Here is a 16,532-nt window from a genome sequence, read left to right as displayed (position 1 = left end):
AAGCCTGACAATGTCATTTCATCCCCCTACCAGCACATCTATTTATTTTCAGAACTGTATTTCCAACAATAATTTGTTCTCATGTGCGTAAGTGCAGGTATCCATTAAAACATGGTAGATGGGAATCTGTGATGTCACAAGATGTTTGCCTGCCCGTGTTCATGGGGTCTATATGAACGTGTTGTATCGGTGTAATGGGTCGACATGTCCACACACTGGATTTCATTCCAACGAAGCCTCCAGTCCGAAATGGAGAATGCTTCAGCAATAAAATGGCAGGGATCTGTTCTAACATGGTGCGGTGGAGCAATCACGTCCTTTGTTCTGACTAAATGGTAAAAATAGAATGCCTCTGAGTTGAACACCCCCCCCCCCCCCACTCTCTATTCTCTCTCTCTCTCTCTCTCATCCTCATACGCACATATTCAAGCAGGCGCTCTCGTTCCAGTCTCTCACCCATCTCCCTTTAGCCCCCCCCACCTCTTCCCTCCCATCCAATCTCTCTCTCCCTCTTTCTGTCTCTCTCTCTCTATCACTCCCACTTACTGCATCTCCCTCTCCATCCCCCCCCGGCTCACCATGCTGATTGCAGTAGCGGTAGTGGCGGTGACGTTACCTCATGCAGAAAGTCACATGGCTTCTGATTGGAGAAAAGTGACTTAAAGCAGAGGCAAGATGGCAGCCAACCAGCGCCGGGGCTGTTTTGATTACTGTTGCACAATAACAAGGCTGCCGTATAGCCTCTCGCTCTGAGTACTGCAGAGTATCGCTCGCACTCTCTCTCTCTCTCTCTCTCTCTCTCTCCCTCTCACTCTCTCTCTCTCCCTCTCTCTCTCTCTCTCTCTCTCTCTCTCTTTCTCCCCACATTCTCTTTATTTTCTTCTTCTTTCCTTTATTTTACCTTCCTCTTGCAGACCTTCCTCGTTTATTCAGTGATTGGTTTGCTAGATCAGATGAAAATGGCTTTTTTTGTAAAAAAAAAAAGAAAGCAAGAAGGAATGCGTGGGAGACAGGGTTGTCGTCGAGGGGGGGGTAGAGGGAAGGGAGAGAGTGCGGACGAGAGTGGGGGGCGGGTGGAAGAGTGTGTGTGTTGGGGGGGGTCAGGATGCAGTATAGAGCAGGGTTGTTTTTGTGATGTAATATCTGCTGCAGGGGAAGAAATCAGCCGTGGAAAGCCAGAAAAGATGGAAAAAACACTTTAATTGTGTCCTTTGGACATGAGTGAAATCTGACACCAGACTGATAGGCAGCATGTGTACCTAGCACAGGGAGAGAGAGAGAGAGAGAGAGAGAGAGAGAGAGAGAGAGAGAGAGAGAGAGAGAGAGGGAGAGAGAGAGAGAGAGAGAGAGAGAGAGAGAGAGAGTCTTGTAATAACAGGCAGAAAGATGTTTGCTTTTCAAGCTCCTTCCACCTGTATGAGTGCAACTAGTTTGGGTAGTGTGTGGATTTTTTCTTCTATGTGTTACCAAGCTTCAGCTCAGGGACTTTGACTGTTCCGGTGCACACTGGCCATGTCTACTGTACAGATACATACTTCTCTCTCACTCTCTCTCCCAGTCTAGCCTCCTCCCTCTCTCTTGTTATTCGTTGTTTTATCTTTTAAGGCACCTTGTCACGTCCACTTCCTCCTACAGTAACTCCCTCCTCCGTAGAGAGAGAGAGAGAGCGAGAGAGAGAGCGCGAGAGAGAGAGAGAGAGAGAGAGAGAGAGAGAGAGAGAGAGATAGAGAGAGAGAGAGAGAGAGAGAGAGAGAGAGAGAGAGAGAGAGAGAGCGGGAGGAGAGAGAGAGAGAGAGAGAGAGAGTGAGAGAGAGATAGAGTGAGAGAGAGAGAGCGCGAGAGAGAGAGAGAGAGAGAGAGAGAGAGAGAGAGAGAGAGAGAAGCTGCCTCTCAGTTTATTCTGTCTTCTTCCTTGTTGCCATCACGACCACTGAGTCTCCACTACAACACTCCACTTGTAGGAGCTTGCTGTTTCCTCAATGGCTGTATGACTTAGAAACTTAGGAACCAGGAATCTGAATCTGACACTTGCTATCCACTTGAATAGGCAGAATGTGCCAATAACAGGTTTGATTATCCTCCTACCCAGAGGAACACAGTCCTCCAACATAGCACTGCAATAACAACAGATGGATGAAAGATGGAGGTCCCCGCGAAGCTTTTTGTTGGGCTTGTTCAAACATGGCCTTGTTTGTTGAGTGTGAAACTGATCATTTATCATGTTTTCACTCACCCCATTCTTTAGAATGACAGAGAATACAAAGTTCAGGTTACTGGCTCCACAAAAAGTAGTGTTATTGAATTAAATAATATCTGTTCTCTGCATTGCACATATTTTAATCTGAGAAGCGTTTTTCTAAATCTTCATTCTGCGATAATTTGGGTGGGTAAACATGAGGTGAGATATCAAGACACTGCAGTCGTCATTATCATCTGTATCACTTGTTTTTATTAGCATTTTTTAGTCCATTTATTTTTCCCACATTGTCCATTTATTTAACTGACGTTTTACATTAGGTAAGGATTGTTATAATTCGATAGGCCAGACACTCCTCTGTGTCACAGTAGAGCCAATGCAGAACCAATCAACTCACCTGATTTCCACCAGAGGGAGATGCTGATCTAGAAAGGCTGTATTCCATCCATCCGACCCATCACATGCCTCACATGAGACCAGCAGGAGCAATCATAAGCAAGCATGGGCCAAATGTCAGGCTGTGTGCTTGACATTGTACTTGCAAAGTTTTCTTGAGCTTAAATGTTTCCCAAAATATAAAAAAAGAAATACAGCTTAACATCTATCTATCTGTCTTTCTATCTATTTAGCTATATTATCTATATATATTAGGATACATGGGTCAGGGTTATTAGAGACAATCTAAGCAGGCTAATTAATTAGAAAAGGCAAATATATGAAAATGTATTTGTAATCTTTCTTATGAAATAAATATTGAAAGCATATAACTGCATTAATGAAATGTAACAGTTGCCTCGACATTAGTCACATTAATTTCTGGGATGATTATAAATGAACCAGCTTCTTGAAACATTCTGTGGTCCTATTGCCTTTAAGTACGACATGATTATTGCACGATGATTTTAACGCTGCGTTCACGGCAAACGATCCTCCATTACTGCACGTTATGGTATTTGCCTAGTAGTGAGTCCGTTAAAATGACTGCAGTGGCGAAAGCCTTGCGATATTGGGTAGGCGGAGTGGTAATCTATGTTTTAGAGGGGGGGGGGGGGGGGGGGGGTGGGGGGGTAGCATCGGTCTGGGGTATGGAACAGGCATTGGGGGCGGGGCCATTGTTCGCTCCTCGGTTGGCAGGAACAAAGAGGTCTCGGTCTCTACATGTTTAGTAGTAGTTGTAGTAGTAGCAGATAGATAGATAGCATCACCCCCGAGAAGACAAATGATGCTCGAAACCCACTGGCTGCGACGGTGGTAACAAATATACCGACAGCGGGACCAAGTACCGTTAGTGATTTACTTCCCCCCCGTCCACATCTCTTTATAATTTGGGTCGAGGAATCGTAGTAGCCTCAAGGTTGAAGACAGATCGGCAGCTCCCCGGCTAGCAGGAGGGCTAGCTTGCTGCAGCACCGCGGTTCGGTGAACCTTTCTCTTCAGGTAACTTGACGTCCACACCTAGACGGCTTTAAGTATTTAAATCGCGTACAACAAATGCAAAGTGAAACTGCGATGTGTTCTCGGTAAGCTATGCACAAATGGCGGCGATATTTGAGTAACTAATGCAGCTTAGCAATGGCATCCGTTCTGCAAATGGGTAACTGTTAATAAATGCGGCCCTGCAATGTTTGGTAGGTGTCCTGTCAAAACGACTCCCTAGTCAAACGTTTGGGAGCTCAGTACTGCAAGCATAATCAATGAAAACAGCTAAGATGAAGAATGGAGCCCATCACGACTGCCAATATGTCAAGATATACTCGAATCGTGCAATTTTGATATTGCTTCAGGCCTAAAGAATAAATACACACACCGGGATTACGTTATGGTTCAACGCTTCTTGCATGTTAATACCGAGCTCTCATCTCACTGATACATCTTGACAAGATGATAGAGGACTACATCATCTTCCCCAAGATGCGACAGAATGTGTTGGACCTGCCGCCATTCGCTACAATGTATCGTCTTATTGCCCACACACCTGATTCATAAAAACCTTAATGTAATGTTATTGCCAAGCAAAACTCTTTATTTTTCAAAATTGAAGTTGAAGTTAATATTTAATCAGGTGGTTGATCACGTGTAGCTCGAAGCATATGCTAAGTGTGTGTGTGTGTGTGTGTGTGTGTGTGTGTGTGGAGAGGTGCTCAGAAATGAGACAAAAGACACGTAAACTGGTTTATAAAGAAGTGTCATGTGTCTTGTGCATTAATGACACCATTAGTCCCATCTCTAGTTTATTGTACCTGGCTGGCCGCTAATGAGGTCATCACAAAGTGCAGCGTAGTAGGGAGTGGTGCCTGGGAGATAAGTTTGTGTTTTTGTATAATGGACACCAAACTGAACAAAGGCTTATTGGACAGGTCTGACCGCTGTTTGGTGGTACTGGTGGTGTGTTTTAGGCGGGTGGGCCTTAAGGTCATAGTTGACACACAGAAGAGGGTCTTTGTGGGCCCCATTCAGCATGTTCAGCCCCTTAATAAGGTGGATAAGGATGACCCCAGAGGGCGGTTCAATGAGATGAGCAAGGGGAAAGGTTATATATAATATAGCTGTCAGAGAGATGTCCTCAAATGGAATAATTGTGAAGCGAAGCAACGACCACCGGACACTAGTCAGCCCTAGTCCTTCTGTCTCTCCCCTTGCCTCTTCCATTCGTTCCTATCATGCAGCCACTCTGACTGTCTCTCTCTCCATCTTTTATATTATTATTATTGACCTACCTCTGTCTCTACACAGCCCACAGAACAAATTAGAAGATTGTAGTCTTGTAATGTAAAACAACCACCGGCCTCAGACAAGCTCTCAATGTTCGGCTGTCATCCAGCAGGGATGATGGAGGTGGTTGTGATGGTGAAGTAGATATTTCCTTAAGCACTCCCTGCATGTTGCTGTATGAATGGCTTATCTAGGCAGACAAGAGTTAACAACAGCCGGGATAGAGAGTTGGGGGATGGGCGGGAGAGGCAGAGAGAAGGGGGGTGGGGGGGGCGAAACACACACACACACACAGAGGAGTGTGGTTAGGATCACATGAAATGGGGCTGTATGAGACCGAGGGAGAGAGGGAGAGAGAGGAGGGTTCCCTATAATGAGGACAATACCAGAACACAAAGAACAGGGCAGGCCTTGACTTAGCAAAGCTCCCTCGCGTTTCATAGTTATGATGATGGTTTTCAGATGTATGTCATTGTTAGGGCTATGATGATATTTTTTTGTGTTTTCCCCATGAGAGATTATGTTTGTTCTTCTGTGTGTGTGTGTGTGTGTGTGTGTGTGTGTGTGTGTGTGTGTGTGTGCGCGCTGCCACAGACATGCATTAGGTAATGAGGGGGAAAAAAGGAGCAGATGACTGTTTGGGGCCAATGTGCTTTAATTTGAACCAATCCACACACACATTAGATTGCTTAGAATATGCTGTGATTTAAAACGATCTTAATCTTTTAATAATCGTTATCCCTGCTAAATCTCTGCCCCCCCCCCCCCCCCCCCCCCCCCGTGCAGGCTGCTCGTCAAAGTCATTCAAACTGTACTCCCCCAAGGAGCCTCCCAACGGCACCACCTTCCCCCCTTTCCACCCGGGCGCCATGCTGGACAGAGACGTGGGGTATGTCAGCTCCCTCACTGGGGGGGGCAGGTCCTACACCCCCTCAGCGGAGAACAGGGACCCATGACACCAAGCCAGGACCGTCTTGTTGAGGGGGGGGGGGGGACTGTGGCAGAGCAGGATAAGTGATGATTGGCCTGGATTTAGTTATCAGTTCAGTGTAAAGAATGGATGTTTTTCAAAGGCTTCTATGTCCTTAGCTCTTGTTAAAAAATATATATGTGCAATAACACATTTGCAACACTTAACTTGGCTTTATGTTGTTTATTATCCCCCATGTTTCTTAATTTGCATCTTGTAATGGCCATTTAAGCATTGTTATAGAATTAATTCTGTAGCACTTAAATATTGGCAGAAGTTAAGAAGGCTCATTTCATGGATTGTGCTTGTTTGTACTTTTCTATGCACATTTTAAGTCGTGCTAATCTGCTCCCGTCAGAACTCTTTTACCACAACAGAAATAAACGGCAACTCTGACGAATCGTGTTTTGATTTGCGGTATTCCAGTGCCTCTGATCTTCAAAGTAATGGGTTTTCTAATGATGACTATTATTTTTTCCGTTTCCAGGCCTACACCCATGTATCCCCCGTCGTATATGGAACCTGGGATGGGGTAAGTTACTGTTGGCTGTTTGTTTCAATTATCACGCATTTCACTCACAAGGACAACATTGATGGCTGTGCTTGTGTCAATAAGAAGACTGTCAAGCGCAGTGTACAGTTCTGCTATATAGCTCATAGCGTCTGTTAGCGCTGCGGGTGGGTGACCGGCCACTGCACCCACAATGCACTGCAGGGTGTTGATGTTGTGTTCCCGTTTGGTTTCAGGAGACCCACGCCGTACGGGAACCAGACAGACTATCGGATATTTGAGCTGAACAAAAGGCTACAGAACTGGACAGAGGTGAGACAGCAGTCCTCTCCCTGGAGTATGAGTGTACCACTCGGCTGTGCTTCTGTCTGGATCCTGTTTGTTTCTTCACTGTTTTCCCCAACCGAATTGGGGTCGGAGAATAGTTTTGGATGAGTCAGTCGGGATGGTGGTCTTCCAGGGTCCGTAGTCCCTGTTAATTGGTTTCTGTGGCTCGCTTTTATGTTTTCACCGCCCCTTAGTTCCAGTGTTTGTAGCGTACAGTGCCTTTTAAAGGTTTTATGGCAAACAAAGCCTAAAATATGAGTTGTTTACATGGACGAGCATGCACTGGGAACTGGTTTTGTGGCTTCTTTATTTACTGTCAACCCTCCATGGCTCTTTATTCAATGTGATTTGGTGCTTTTGGACTTCCCGAGGAAGCCAACCTTGCACGCACTGAAGTAACAAAATGTTTGTGGGAAAATACTCAACCATGGTCTCAAAGAAAAGGGTCAAGTCAAACAAGGTTTACCTTGTTTTCATGTCTGAACATCTTGTGACTTTAAATTTATAAGTGGAAAACACAAATAGGCCAATTCTGATTTTAATGATTCTGAAAACAGCCTTTTAGTTTAGCCTGTGTTTCTTATTACGCATTTCCCAAGAAGATCTGAGTGGTTCCTGTGTCTTTGCTGCAGGACTGTGACAATCTCTGGTGGGATGCCTTTACTACAGAGTTCTTTGAGGATGACGCCATGCTTACCATCACATTCTGTCTGGAAGACGGCCCCAAACGATACAGTAAGACTCGAAAGCAGCCTCTAAAATATTCCCGCGACTGATCAGCAAGGATGGCGATTATACTCAAACCACATGTCCTTCTGCAGCCATCGGCAGGACGTTGATCCCGCGGTACTTCCGGAGTATCTTCGAAGGGGGCGCCACTGAGCTGTTCTACGTCCTGAAACATCCCAAGGAGTCGTTCCACAGCAACTTCGTGTCCCTGGACTGCGACCAGTGCACCATGGTCACGCAGAACGGCAAGCCCATGTTCACCCAGGTGATGGAAGGAGGATGGTGGAACCCTTTTCCTTTTTGGTTTACCTTCAGGGTTGTTAACACTACAATGGCAATCGTGGTTGCGTTCGAATGCAGTACAGTTACACGTGATTTCGACTACTGAGGGTAGAAAAGGCAGTGGAAGACTAGGCAGCTTTTAGAAGAATAAGAAAGTGGTTTTATTAGCCATGGGCTTATCTCTGTACAGAACAGCCTTTCTCCATTGAAAGTAATCATAGACTCTTGTGCAACACCGGATTCACCATTGTAGTGTGAACAGCTATTGAGTGTGTCTGTCCTGACTCCGGCATGTCTGGGTGTGTTCCTGGGCTCAAGGTGTGCGTGGAGGGACGGCTGTACCTGGAGTTCATGTTCGATGACATGATGAGGATCAAGACGTGGCACTTTAGCATCCGGCAGCACAGGGAGGTCCTCCCAAGGAGCATCCTCGCCATGCATGTGAGGCTCACACACACACACACACACACACACACACACACACACACACACACACACACACACACACACACACACACACACACACACACACAGATACAGGCACACACCTTCATGCATAACGTATGGTGTTCTTGTTGGTGATTTTAAAATGCTTTGCTTACAGTCCAATGGCATGCAGGATCCCCAGATGTTGGATCAACTGGCTAAGAACATCACGAGATGTGGCCTCTCCAACTCCACGTTGAACTACCTTCGGGTAAGCTGACACTCAGGAGACATTCATTTATTTATATTGTTGAATGTTCACAGAACCGTGTGATGGACTGGCACGTTCTTACTTTATTTCTCATTTGTGATCTTCATGTTGCGTTGGCTCGTTTGTCATGTGTGATCTTTATGTTGCGTTGGCTGTGTTCTGTACCTGCTCACGGTGTTGTGTGGTGTGGTTGCAGCTCTGTGTCATCCTGGAGCCCATGCAGGAGCTGATGTCCCGGCATAAAACCTACAGCCTCAGCCCTAGAGACTGCCTGAAGACATGCCTCTTCCAGAAGTGGCAGAGGATGGTGGCACCACCAGGTAATTTGCCATGATGTCAAACCAAAACCATCTCGGAATAACCATCACACATAATACTTTTACGCATTGGTATTTTATGATATCATTAATCGTCAAACATAGGTTAAACTGTGCCCTTATTGATGGTAAGGAATTGTTCTTTGTGTGGCGTTGTTCTAATCGCAGATGGGGCCACAATAGTCTGGGGTTAGGGTTGCTTCACTCCGTAGGTCTTTCATTTTAATCCCTGAATTGCAGACTGCAGACTTCCTTGAGCAACCCTTACCTGTGCTTTTTATAACATATTAAATAATAAAAATAGTCTCTAAAATGAATAAAAAGCGACGACTTAATTCAACAAAAACATCCCAAGGCTTTGTCTCATGTCACGACACCATAAACACCGAAAGAACATTGACTGAAACATATCCCAGCCTCGCCCATAAGAGGGGGGGGGGCAGACATCAATACCAACAATCTGTCAACTTGCCAGTTGACAGGCAATCAGTGCCTTACACCTTCCCCTTACATCCTATACCTGTGATAAGTCAACCATTTGAACATTTGATTATTGATTGTGTTGGCCCGCTACCTCGGTCAAGATCGGGTAGTCAGTATTTGTTGACTGTGATGTGTCAGGCCACCAGGTATCCGGCTGTTTATCCACTGCACACTATTTCTGCAAAGTCAGTGGTTAGAGCCCTTAGCAAGTTCATTTCTGTGTTTGGGATCCCCAAAGAAATCCAGAGCGATCAAGGCTCAAATTTCACATCTCGGTTGTTTGCCCAGGTCCTCCAGCAACTTCATATTAAACATAATAAAACGTCGGCATATCATCCTCAAAGTCAGGGTGACCGATGTGTCTCTCCCCCACGGATCTGTTGTCCCCTAGGAGGGGGACAGCCCTAGACCGATGTGTCTTATATCGTCTCTCCCTGCTGTCCCCTAGGGGACAGCCCTAGACCGATGTGTCTTATATCGTCTCGCCCTGTTGTCCCCTAGGAGACAGCCCTAGACTGATGTGTCTTATATCATCTCGCCCTGTTGTCCCCTAGGGACAACAGGGAGAGACGATATAAGACACATCGGGGACAACAGATCCCCTAGGGGACAACAGGCTGTCCCCTAGGAGACAGCCCTAGACCGATGTGTCTTATATCGTCTCTCCCTGTTGTCCTCTAGGAGACAGCCCTAGACCTATGTGTCTTATATCGTCTCTCCCTGCTGTCCCCTAGGGGACAGCCCTAGACCGATGTGTCTTATATCGTCTCGCCCTGTTGTCCCCTAGGGGACAGCCCTAGACTGATGTGTCTTATATCGTCTCTCCCTGTTGTCCCCTAGGGGACAACAGGGCGAGACGATATAAGACACATCGGTCTAGGGGACAGCCCTAGACCGATGTGTCTTATATCGTCTCGCCCTGTTGTCCCCTAGGGGACAGCCCTAGACTGATGTGTCTTATATCGTCTCTCCCTGTTGTCCCCTAGGGGACAGCCCTAGACCGATGTGTCTTATATCGTCTCGCCCTGTTGTCCCCTAGGGGACAGCCCTAGACCGATGTGTCTTATATCGTCTCTCCCTGCTGTCCCCTAGGAGACAGCCCTAGACCGATGTGTCTTATATCGTCTCTCCCTGTTGTCCCCTAGGAGACAGCCCTAGACCGATGTGTCTTATATCGTCTCTCCCTGTTGTCCCCTAGGAGACAGCCCTAGACCGATGTGTCTTATATCGTCTCTCCCTGCTGTCCCCTAGGGGACAGCCCTAGACCGATGTGTCTTATATCGTCTCGCCCTGTTGTCCCCTAGGAGACAGCCCTAGACTGATGTGTCTTATATCATCTCGCCCTGTTGTCCCCTAGGGACAACAGGGAGAGACGATATAAGACACATCGGGGACAACAGATCCCCTAGGGGACAACAGGCTGTCCCCTAGGAGACAGCCCTAGACCGATGTGTCTTATATCGTCTCTCCCTGTTGTCCCCTAGGAGACAGCCCTAGACCGATGTGTCTTATATCGTCTCTCCCTGCTGTCCCCTAGGGGACAGCCCTAGACCGATGTGTCTTATATCGTCTCGCCCTGTTGTCCCCTAGGGGACAACAGGGCGAGACGATATAAGACACATCGGTCTAGGGGACAGCCCTAGACCGATGTGTCTTATATCGTCTCGCCCTGTTGTCCCCTAGGGGACAGCCCTAGACTGATGTGTCTTATATCGTCTCTCCCTGTTGTCCCCTAGGGGACAGCCCTAGACCGATGTGTCTTATATCGTCTCGCCCTGTTGTCCCCTAGGGGACAGCCCTAGACCGATGTGTCTTATATCGTCTCTCCCTGCTGTCCCCTAGGAGACAGCCCTAGACCGATGTGTCTTATATCGTCTCTCCCTGTTGTCCCCTAGGAGACAGCCCTAGACCGATGTGTCTTATATCGTCTCTCCCTGTTGTCCCCTAGGAGACAGCCCTAGACCGATGTGTCTTATATCGTCTCTCCCTGCTGTCCCCTAGGGGACAGCCCTAGACCGATGTGTCTTATATCGTCTCTCCCTGCTGTCCCCTAGGGGACAGCCGTAGACCGATGTGTCTTATATCGTCTCTCCCTGCTGTCCCCTAGGGGACAGCCCTAGACCGATGTGTCTTATATCGTCTCTCCCTGCTGTCCCCTAGGGGACAGCCCTAGACCGATGTGTCTTATATCGTCTCGCCCTGTTGTCCCCTAGGAGACAGCCCTAGACCGATGTGTCTTATATCGTCTCGCCCTGTTGTCCCCTAGGGGACAGCCCTAGACCGATGTGTCTTATATCGTCTCTCCCTGCTGTCCCCTAGGGGACAGCCCTAGACCGATGTGTCTTATATCGTCTCTCCCTGCTGTCCCCTAGGGGACAGCCCTAGACCGATGTGTCTTATATCGTCTCTCCCTGTTGTCCCCTAGGAGACAGCCCTAGACCGATGTGTCTTATATCGTCTCTCCCTGCTGTCCCCTAGGAGACAGCCCTAGACCGATGTGTCTTATATCGTCTCTCCCTGCTGTCCCTTCCCCACATGTAGCTGAGCCGGCCAGACAGGCGCCCAACAAGCGGCGGAAGCGGAAGGTGTCCGGCGGCAGCACCATGAGCTCGGGCGGCGGAGGCGGCGGCGGCAACAAGAAGAAGAGCCCCGCCAACAGCTTCGCCCTCTCCAACCAGGTACCTGTACCCCCATCCTGTCCCTGACCTTTGACCCCCCCCCCCCCCCCTCCCCCTCCCATTCCCCCTCCCATTCCCCCCCCCCCAGGAGGCTAGGGGGGAGGAGGTGAGGTAGCAGGAAGAGAGGGGCTTTTTTGTCCTGTTTGGCCGGGAGGGGGGGGTTCTAAGAGGGCTGGGTAACAGGAGACCTAGGATTGTATCTTGGTTCAGACTAGAAGATGGAAAGGCTCTTGTGTGGCGAGGGCATGGTTGATTTCCCTGTAATAATGAGAGCCCTTCGGTAGCCACTGGAGCCCCCTGTTCTGAACCAGTGAGGGGCAGTCCCTGGTCCTCTGGGGCCACCGGCTAATGGTCATCTTTATACATGTATTTTTCATAGAGGAGGTTCTAAGAAAGCTCCATACACAGGCCTGGATGTTTCTGTGTCTGCCTAACCCTGGCAGTCTGTTTGACTTGGCTCTTTTCCTTGGCTGGTGGTCTGGAACACACTGCGCTCCAGTACCACAACATTGGGCAGCGAATTGATGTACAGGATAAAGTCTGAGAGAGCGGAGCACAGTGGCACCGCCCGCTGGCTCCCTATTGGTTACAGGAAGGAGACCCGAGGTGCGATGGAGGCCCCTGTTTGATTGCAGCGCTGAGATGATGGGAAAACAAGAATGAGAATCATGAACTGCTGCTGACTGGAGCTTGGGACCAGGGAGAGCCAACACTCCCCCCCACACCCCCTCAGTCCCTGAAGGAGGGATGTGTGAAAGGAGGGTAACGGCGCATCAGCTTTTGATGTGATGGCGATAAGGGATCCTTAGGATGGCGGAGAATCAAACCTCAGCTCCTTATGGCCCTGGTGTCAAAACGGGGGACAAAAGCATTATCATTTCACCATGATGATCATCACCAAAGAAATGCACATTAAAACATTTTAAAACGAATTTCAAAAGAAATCGTGTCACACCTAGTTTTTCTGCTCGAAACTTTATTATACTTATTATAATATTTCTTTTATCAAACAGCAATTTAAATTCCATCCGTGCAGTCAGTAATTCCGCGCACCCCCCTGTAATACAGGGATAATGTGTACCGGCCCTTGCTGTCCCCTTTAGGACGTGATGATGGTGGGAGAGCCCACTCTGATGGGAGGGGAGTTTGGTGACGAGGATGAGCGTCTGATCACGCGGCTGGAGAACACGCAGTTGGAGGGGGCGAGTGGCCTGGACGATGAGGACAGTTTCAACAGTTCCCCCGCGCTGGGCGCTCACTCGCCCTGGAGCGGCAAGGCGCCCTCTAGCCAGGAGAGCAAGAATGACAACTCCCAGTCGTCCCAGTAGAGAGCTATCGCCACTGCCCCCCGCCCACCTCATAGCCCCCATACCAGCTTAAAGAAAGAAAAAGAGCCGCTGGATGTAACTGAGCAACGCCCGCGGGAGGAGGGCTCTGCGGATAGTTAAATTGTGTCATTTACTTTGTGTGTGTGTTTGTAACCAGATGGGAGGGACGGCCGTGTAAACTGTCAATCAAAGGCCGTTTTGTCAGGGGGGGGTATCAAGGCAGTTCCAAGTGGCTCCGACGTCACTGTTCCCCGCCCAAGCGCCCTCCCGTCCCTGCACATGCTCAGTGGTGTGGTGCTCCGTCGTGGTGCCGGCCTCCTCAGCCCCGCCCGCCCGCGTCTCCATGTGCGTGGGCGGGCCTGGTACCGTTCCTCCGCTCACCGCTGTGTTTGAGCTAGAAGGAAGGGTTCACCATGGCGACCCGTATCGGCGGGTTCTTGTTCCAACCTCGGGTCCGTCCTTCTGCGTCTGCGTTGCCTTGACGACGCTGCCCCTCGTTTCTGTTGCTGTGCTCTTGTCAGAAGGGGAAGCAATGCTCAGCTTTTCATTTACTCCCCTCTCTCCCCCCCCCCACCCATTCCCCCTCTCCCAGTCTGTACAAAAACTAATGTGTGCACTCTCTTTGAGTACTAAAATTCAACGATTTATATTTTTAAACTCAAATTATTTGTTTTTGTAGGACCTGGTTGGAACAAAAACCTGTACAGGGCCGGAGCTTGAGGACCGGAGTTGAGAGCCACCACGCTAAATCTTAATCCCATCCACACAAATACTGACACACACACACAAACACACACGCAAGACACTGACTGACATGCACTCCAATGCAGCCGACACACACCCTTACACTCGGAGCATGATGGCAGCGGTACCGGAGGTGTTACGGACCGTGTCTGGACCAGAGCACCACATGCTACACAAGTGGGATTTCTCTCTTTTAGTTTGGTTTCTTTGTTTTTATTATTATGTTTTCAATTGGTTTGGATTTTTTTTTATTTTTGTAAACAATTTCTAAAAAAAAAACAAGAATAAAGTCAAGACTAGCAAACGTAATAAAAAAAAAAAAAGAAAAAAAAACTACAAAACACCCCAGAATATTCTTTGCACAGTTTTTTCCACAGTGACACCAATCTATTTTTCCTATGAATCGATGGTGTATTCTTGTTCTTTCTAATTGCTAATGTACCAACTGTATACCATCCTAAATCTGTTGAGGAGATCGCTCTGTGTTGCGTATATTGTAATATTACTGTTGAATCATTCTTACTGTGGTGACGACTGAACCGCAATGCAAATCCATGCTTAATGTCATCAGTGTCGGACATCAACTCGGTGGATTGAAATGTACTGATGTGTATTCCTAGCAGTGATGCTATGGCGTTGTATGGCTTAATGTTTTAGTACTGCAGACCAGTTTGTCTGAATTTCCCAAGGCATTACATTGGATAATGGTTTCCTTACTGGCTCCACCTGCTGTCAAATCAGTTGACGTGTCATTGCCAAGTTGTTTTTTTGCTTAGTCTATCTGGAGAGTGTTCACTTTTAGGAAAACTACACAGGAAGTTTGAAATTTGCTACTTTAAAAAAAAAGAAACAATTTTGACAGGATTGTAAAATAATAAAATACTTTTTGTATTGAGTTTCCCAAGAATGTTTTTCAATCACAAATGAGAAAGCTGCAAACCAAGGAGCTAAATGTAATTTAAGATAATGCTAATGCTATGCTATTTGTTTGTATAACATATTTTTGACCCTCCTGTTTCTGTGTATGTACTTGTATATTTTAGGTAATAGTTATTTGTAAGTTATTCTATGTACCCCCTCCCCCCACTTCTCATATACCTTGACAAAGCCTGTCTCATGTAAAGAGATAAAAGGCTCCTAGTTTTCTTTTTTTTACCCGACTACAAAAGGAACAATCACTGCTAAGATTCATTTGGGGTCATGTTAGCAAACCTATTTATTTTTCTAGATTCAGCCATTTTATTTAGGCCGACCTCAAGTGTGCAACATCTGTTATATTTGTCGTATTAAGTCTAGTGAGTGGCAGGGTTGGTAAATGAGAAAATGCTTGTGTTTTAAGTAAATGCATTTTTGACGTTTCTAACAATTTAGGCACCACCATGGTCATTTTATGCAGAGTTCTCACAAATACAGTAAATTCCACTTCTGCTACACAAATCATTGGAGAAATTGAAATGTCTGCATCTTCAATTTCTTGTAAGAGTCATAATAACTTTCTGCAATTAACTGGAGCAATTACCCTTTTTTTCAAACCATTGCTTTTTTGCAAGTTTCGGTGGGTTATCCATTTGATGTATCAACAGTTAAAGCCAATAACTGACGAAAATAAAATAGTGAGCAAATATTTTAGTACTTGCAAAATATGCTCTACCTCTTAATTACTGGTGTACAAATAGTTTTTGTCACAAAAGGAATTGTGATTCCGTGTACACCGAATTAATATATCCACATCACCGCCACTAGGGGTCTCCAATAACACAGACAACCCGATCACACTCACGAGTTGGGTTCCCACCTGGCAACAACCCGTGGGCGTTTTCTCTAACACTGGTTGTCGAGGGATTTGTGGACTATTGTGTTTTAAAACCTCTCATCGGCGTCTTAATCTCTGTAATCTACCCGTCGGTCCTAGCAGTGAAAGAAGAAAAACCCTATATATTACCCGAAAAAACTTCCCCGTGACCCTCCCAACACATGCTGAGAAAATTGTTCTATCACAGACCTGAAACAACAGCGCACCCATAGCTGGTTTCGGTAGTGCTCAGTCACAGGGGTGATTTGATACATATATATCTATATATTTTGCCTAGCATCTGTCATTGACGATTCATGTATGGTATCAATAAAATGAATTTTCACTGAAGGATCCGTATCAGGCTCTTTATTTACAAGATGCATGCAATAGGCCTACTTATTTAAATGCTTTTTTTTTTGTTCCCACACGAAACCAATAATTAATTTGAGATCGTGCTTCGCACCTGAGCTTTCTTTATTAAACTCCATTTGAACCTGATTTAGGCCTAAAGTGAATCATATCTTCCAAACTATAGGCCCTTTGTATACAATCAGACTGTGCCATAGATGCAAAGAAGACATACATATTATATCATGGCCTACCACTTTGTCAAGAGAGAAATGTCATGTTACACATTCTATAACATAACAGCTCAATACGTTTCTTCGCGCATAATAGCCATCATGGAAACCAAGGGGAGAGATTAATTTCCTAACTAACTTGCTTGGCGCCAGGAGGGACGATACGATCTGGGAGGATACG

General features: G+C 46.8%; 1 protein-coding gene across 3 annotated transcripts in view; it reads left to right on the top strand.

Moving 5' to 3' along the window:
- The window catches only part of LOC307071803 (LIM domain-binding protein 1-A-like), a 16,813-nt gene extending 1,942 nt beyond the window's left edge, over positions 1 to 14,871 (top strand). The window contains exons 1-11 of one of the 3 annotated variants that reach the window (XM_079730892.1): positions 3,351 to 3,634; positions 5,696 to 5,798; positions 6,367 to 6,411; positions 6,627 to 6,702; positions 7,350 to 7,452; positions 7,539 to 7,711; positions 8,047 to 8,169; positions 8,333 to 8,425; positions 8,622 to 8,745; positions 11,767 to 11,903; positions 13,911 to 14,871. In XM_079730892.1, the coding sequence (XP_079587018.1) occupies positions 5,779 to 5,798; positions 6,367 to 6,411; positions 6,627 to 6,702; positions 7,350 to 7,452; positions 7,539 to 7,711; positions 8,047 to 8,169; positions 8,333 to 8,425; positions 8,622 to 8,745; positions 11,767 to 11,903; positions 13,911 to 13,964 (948 nt within the window). In that variant the 5' untranslated portion in view covers positions 3,351 to 3,634; positions 5,696 to 5,778 and the 3' untranslated portion in view covers positions 13,965 to 14,871. The other 2 variants (XM_079730891.1, XM_079730893.1) reach the window with 2 other exon arrangements.
- The last annotated feature ends 1,661 nt before the right edge of the window (positions 14,872 to 16,532 follow it).

This window comes from Pollachius pollachius (genome assembly GCF_949987615.1).
Source record: "Pollachius pollachius genome assembly, chromosome: 2".
Lineage (NCBI taxonomy): Eukaryota > Metazoa > Chordata > Actinopteri > Gadiformes > Gadidae > Pollachius > Pollachius pollachius.
Note: the sequence above shows the minus strand (reverse complement) of the source record. Positions and strands in the feature narration are given on the sequence as shown.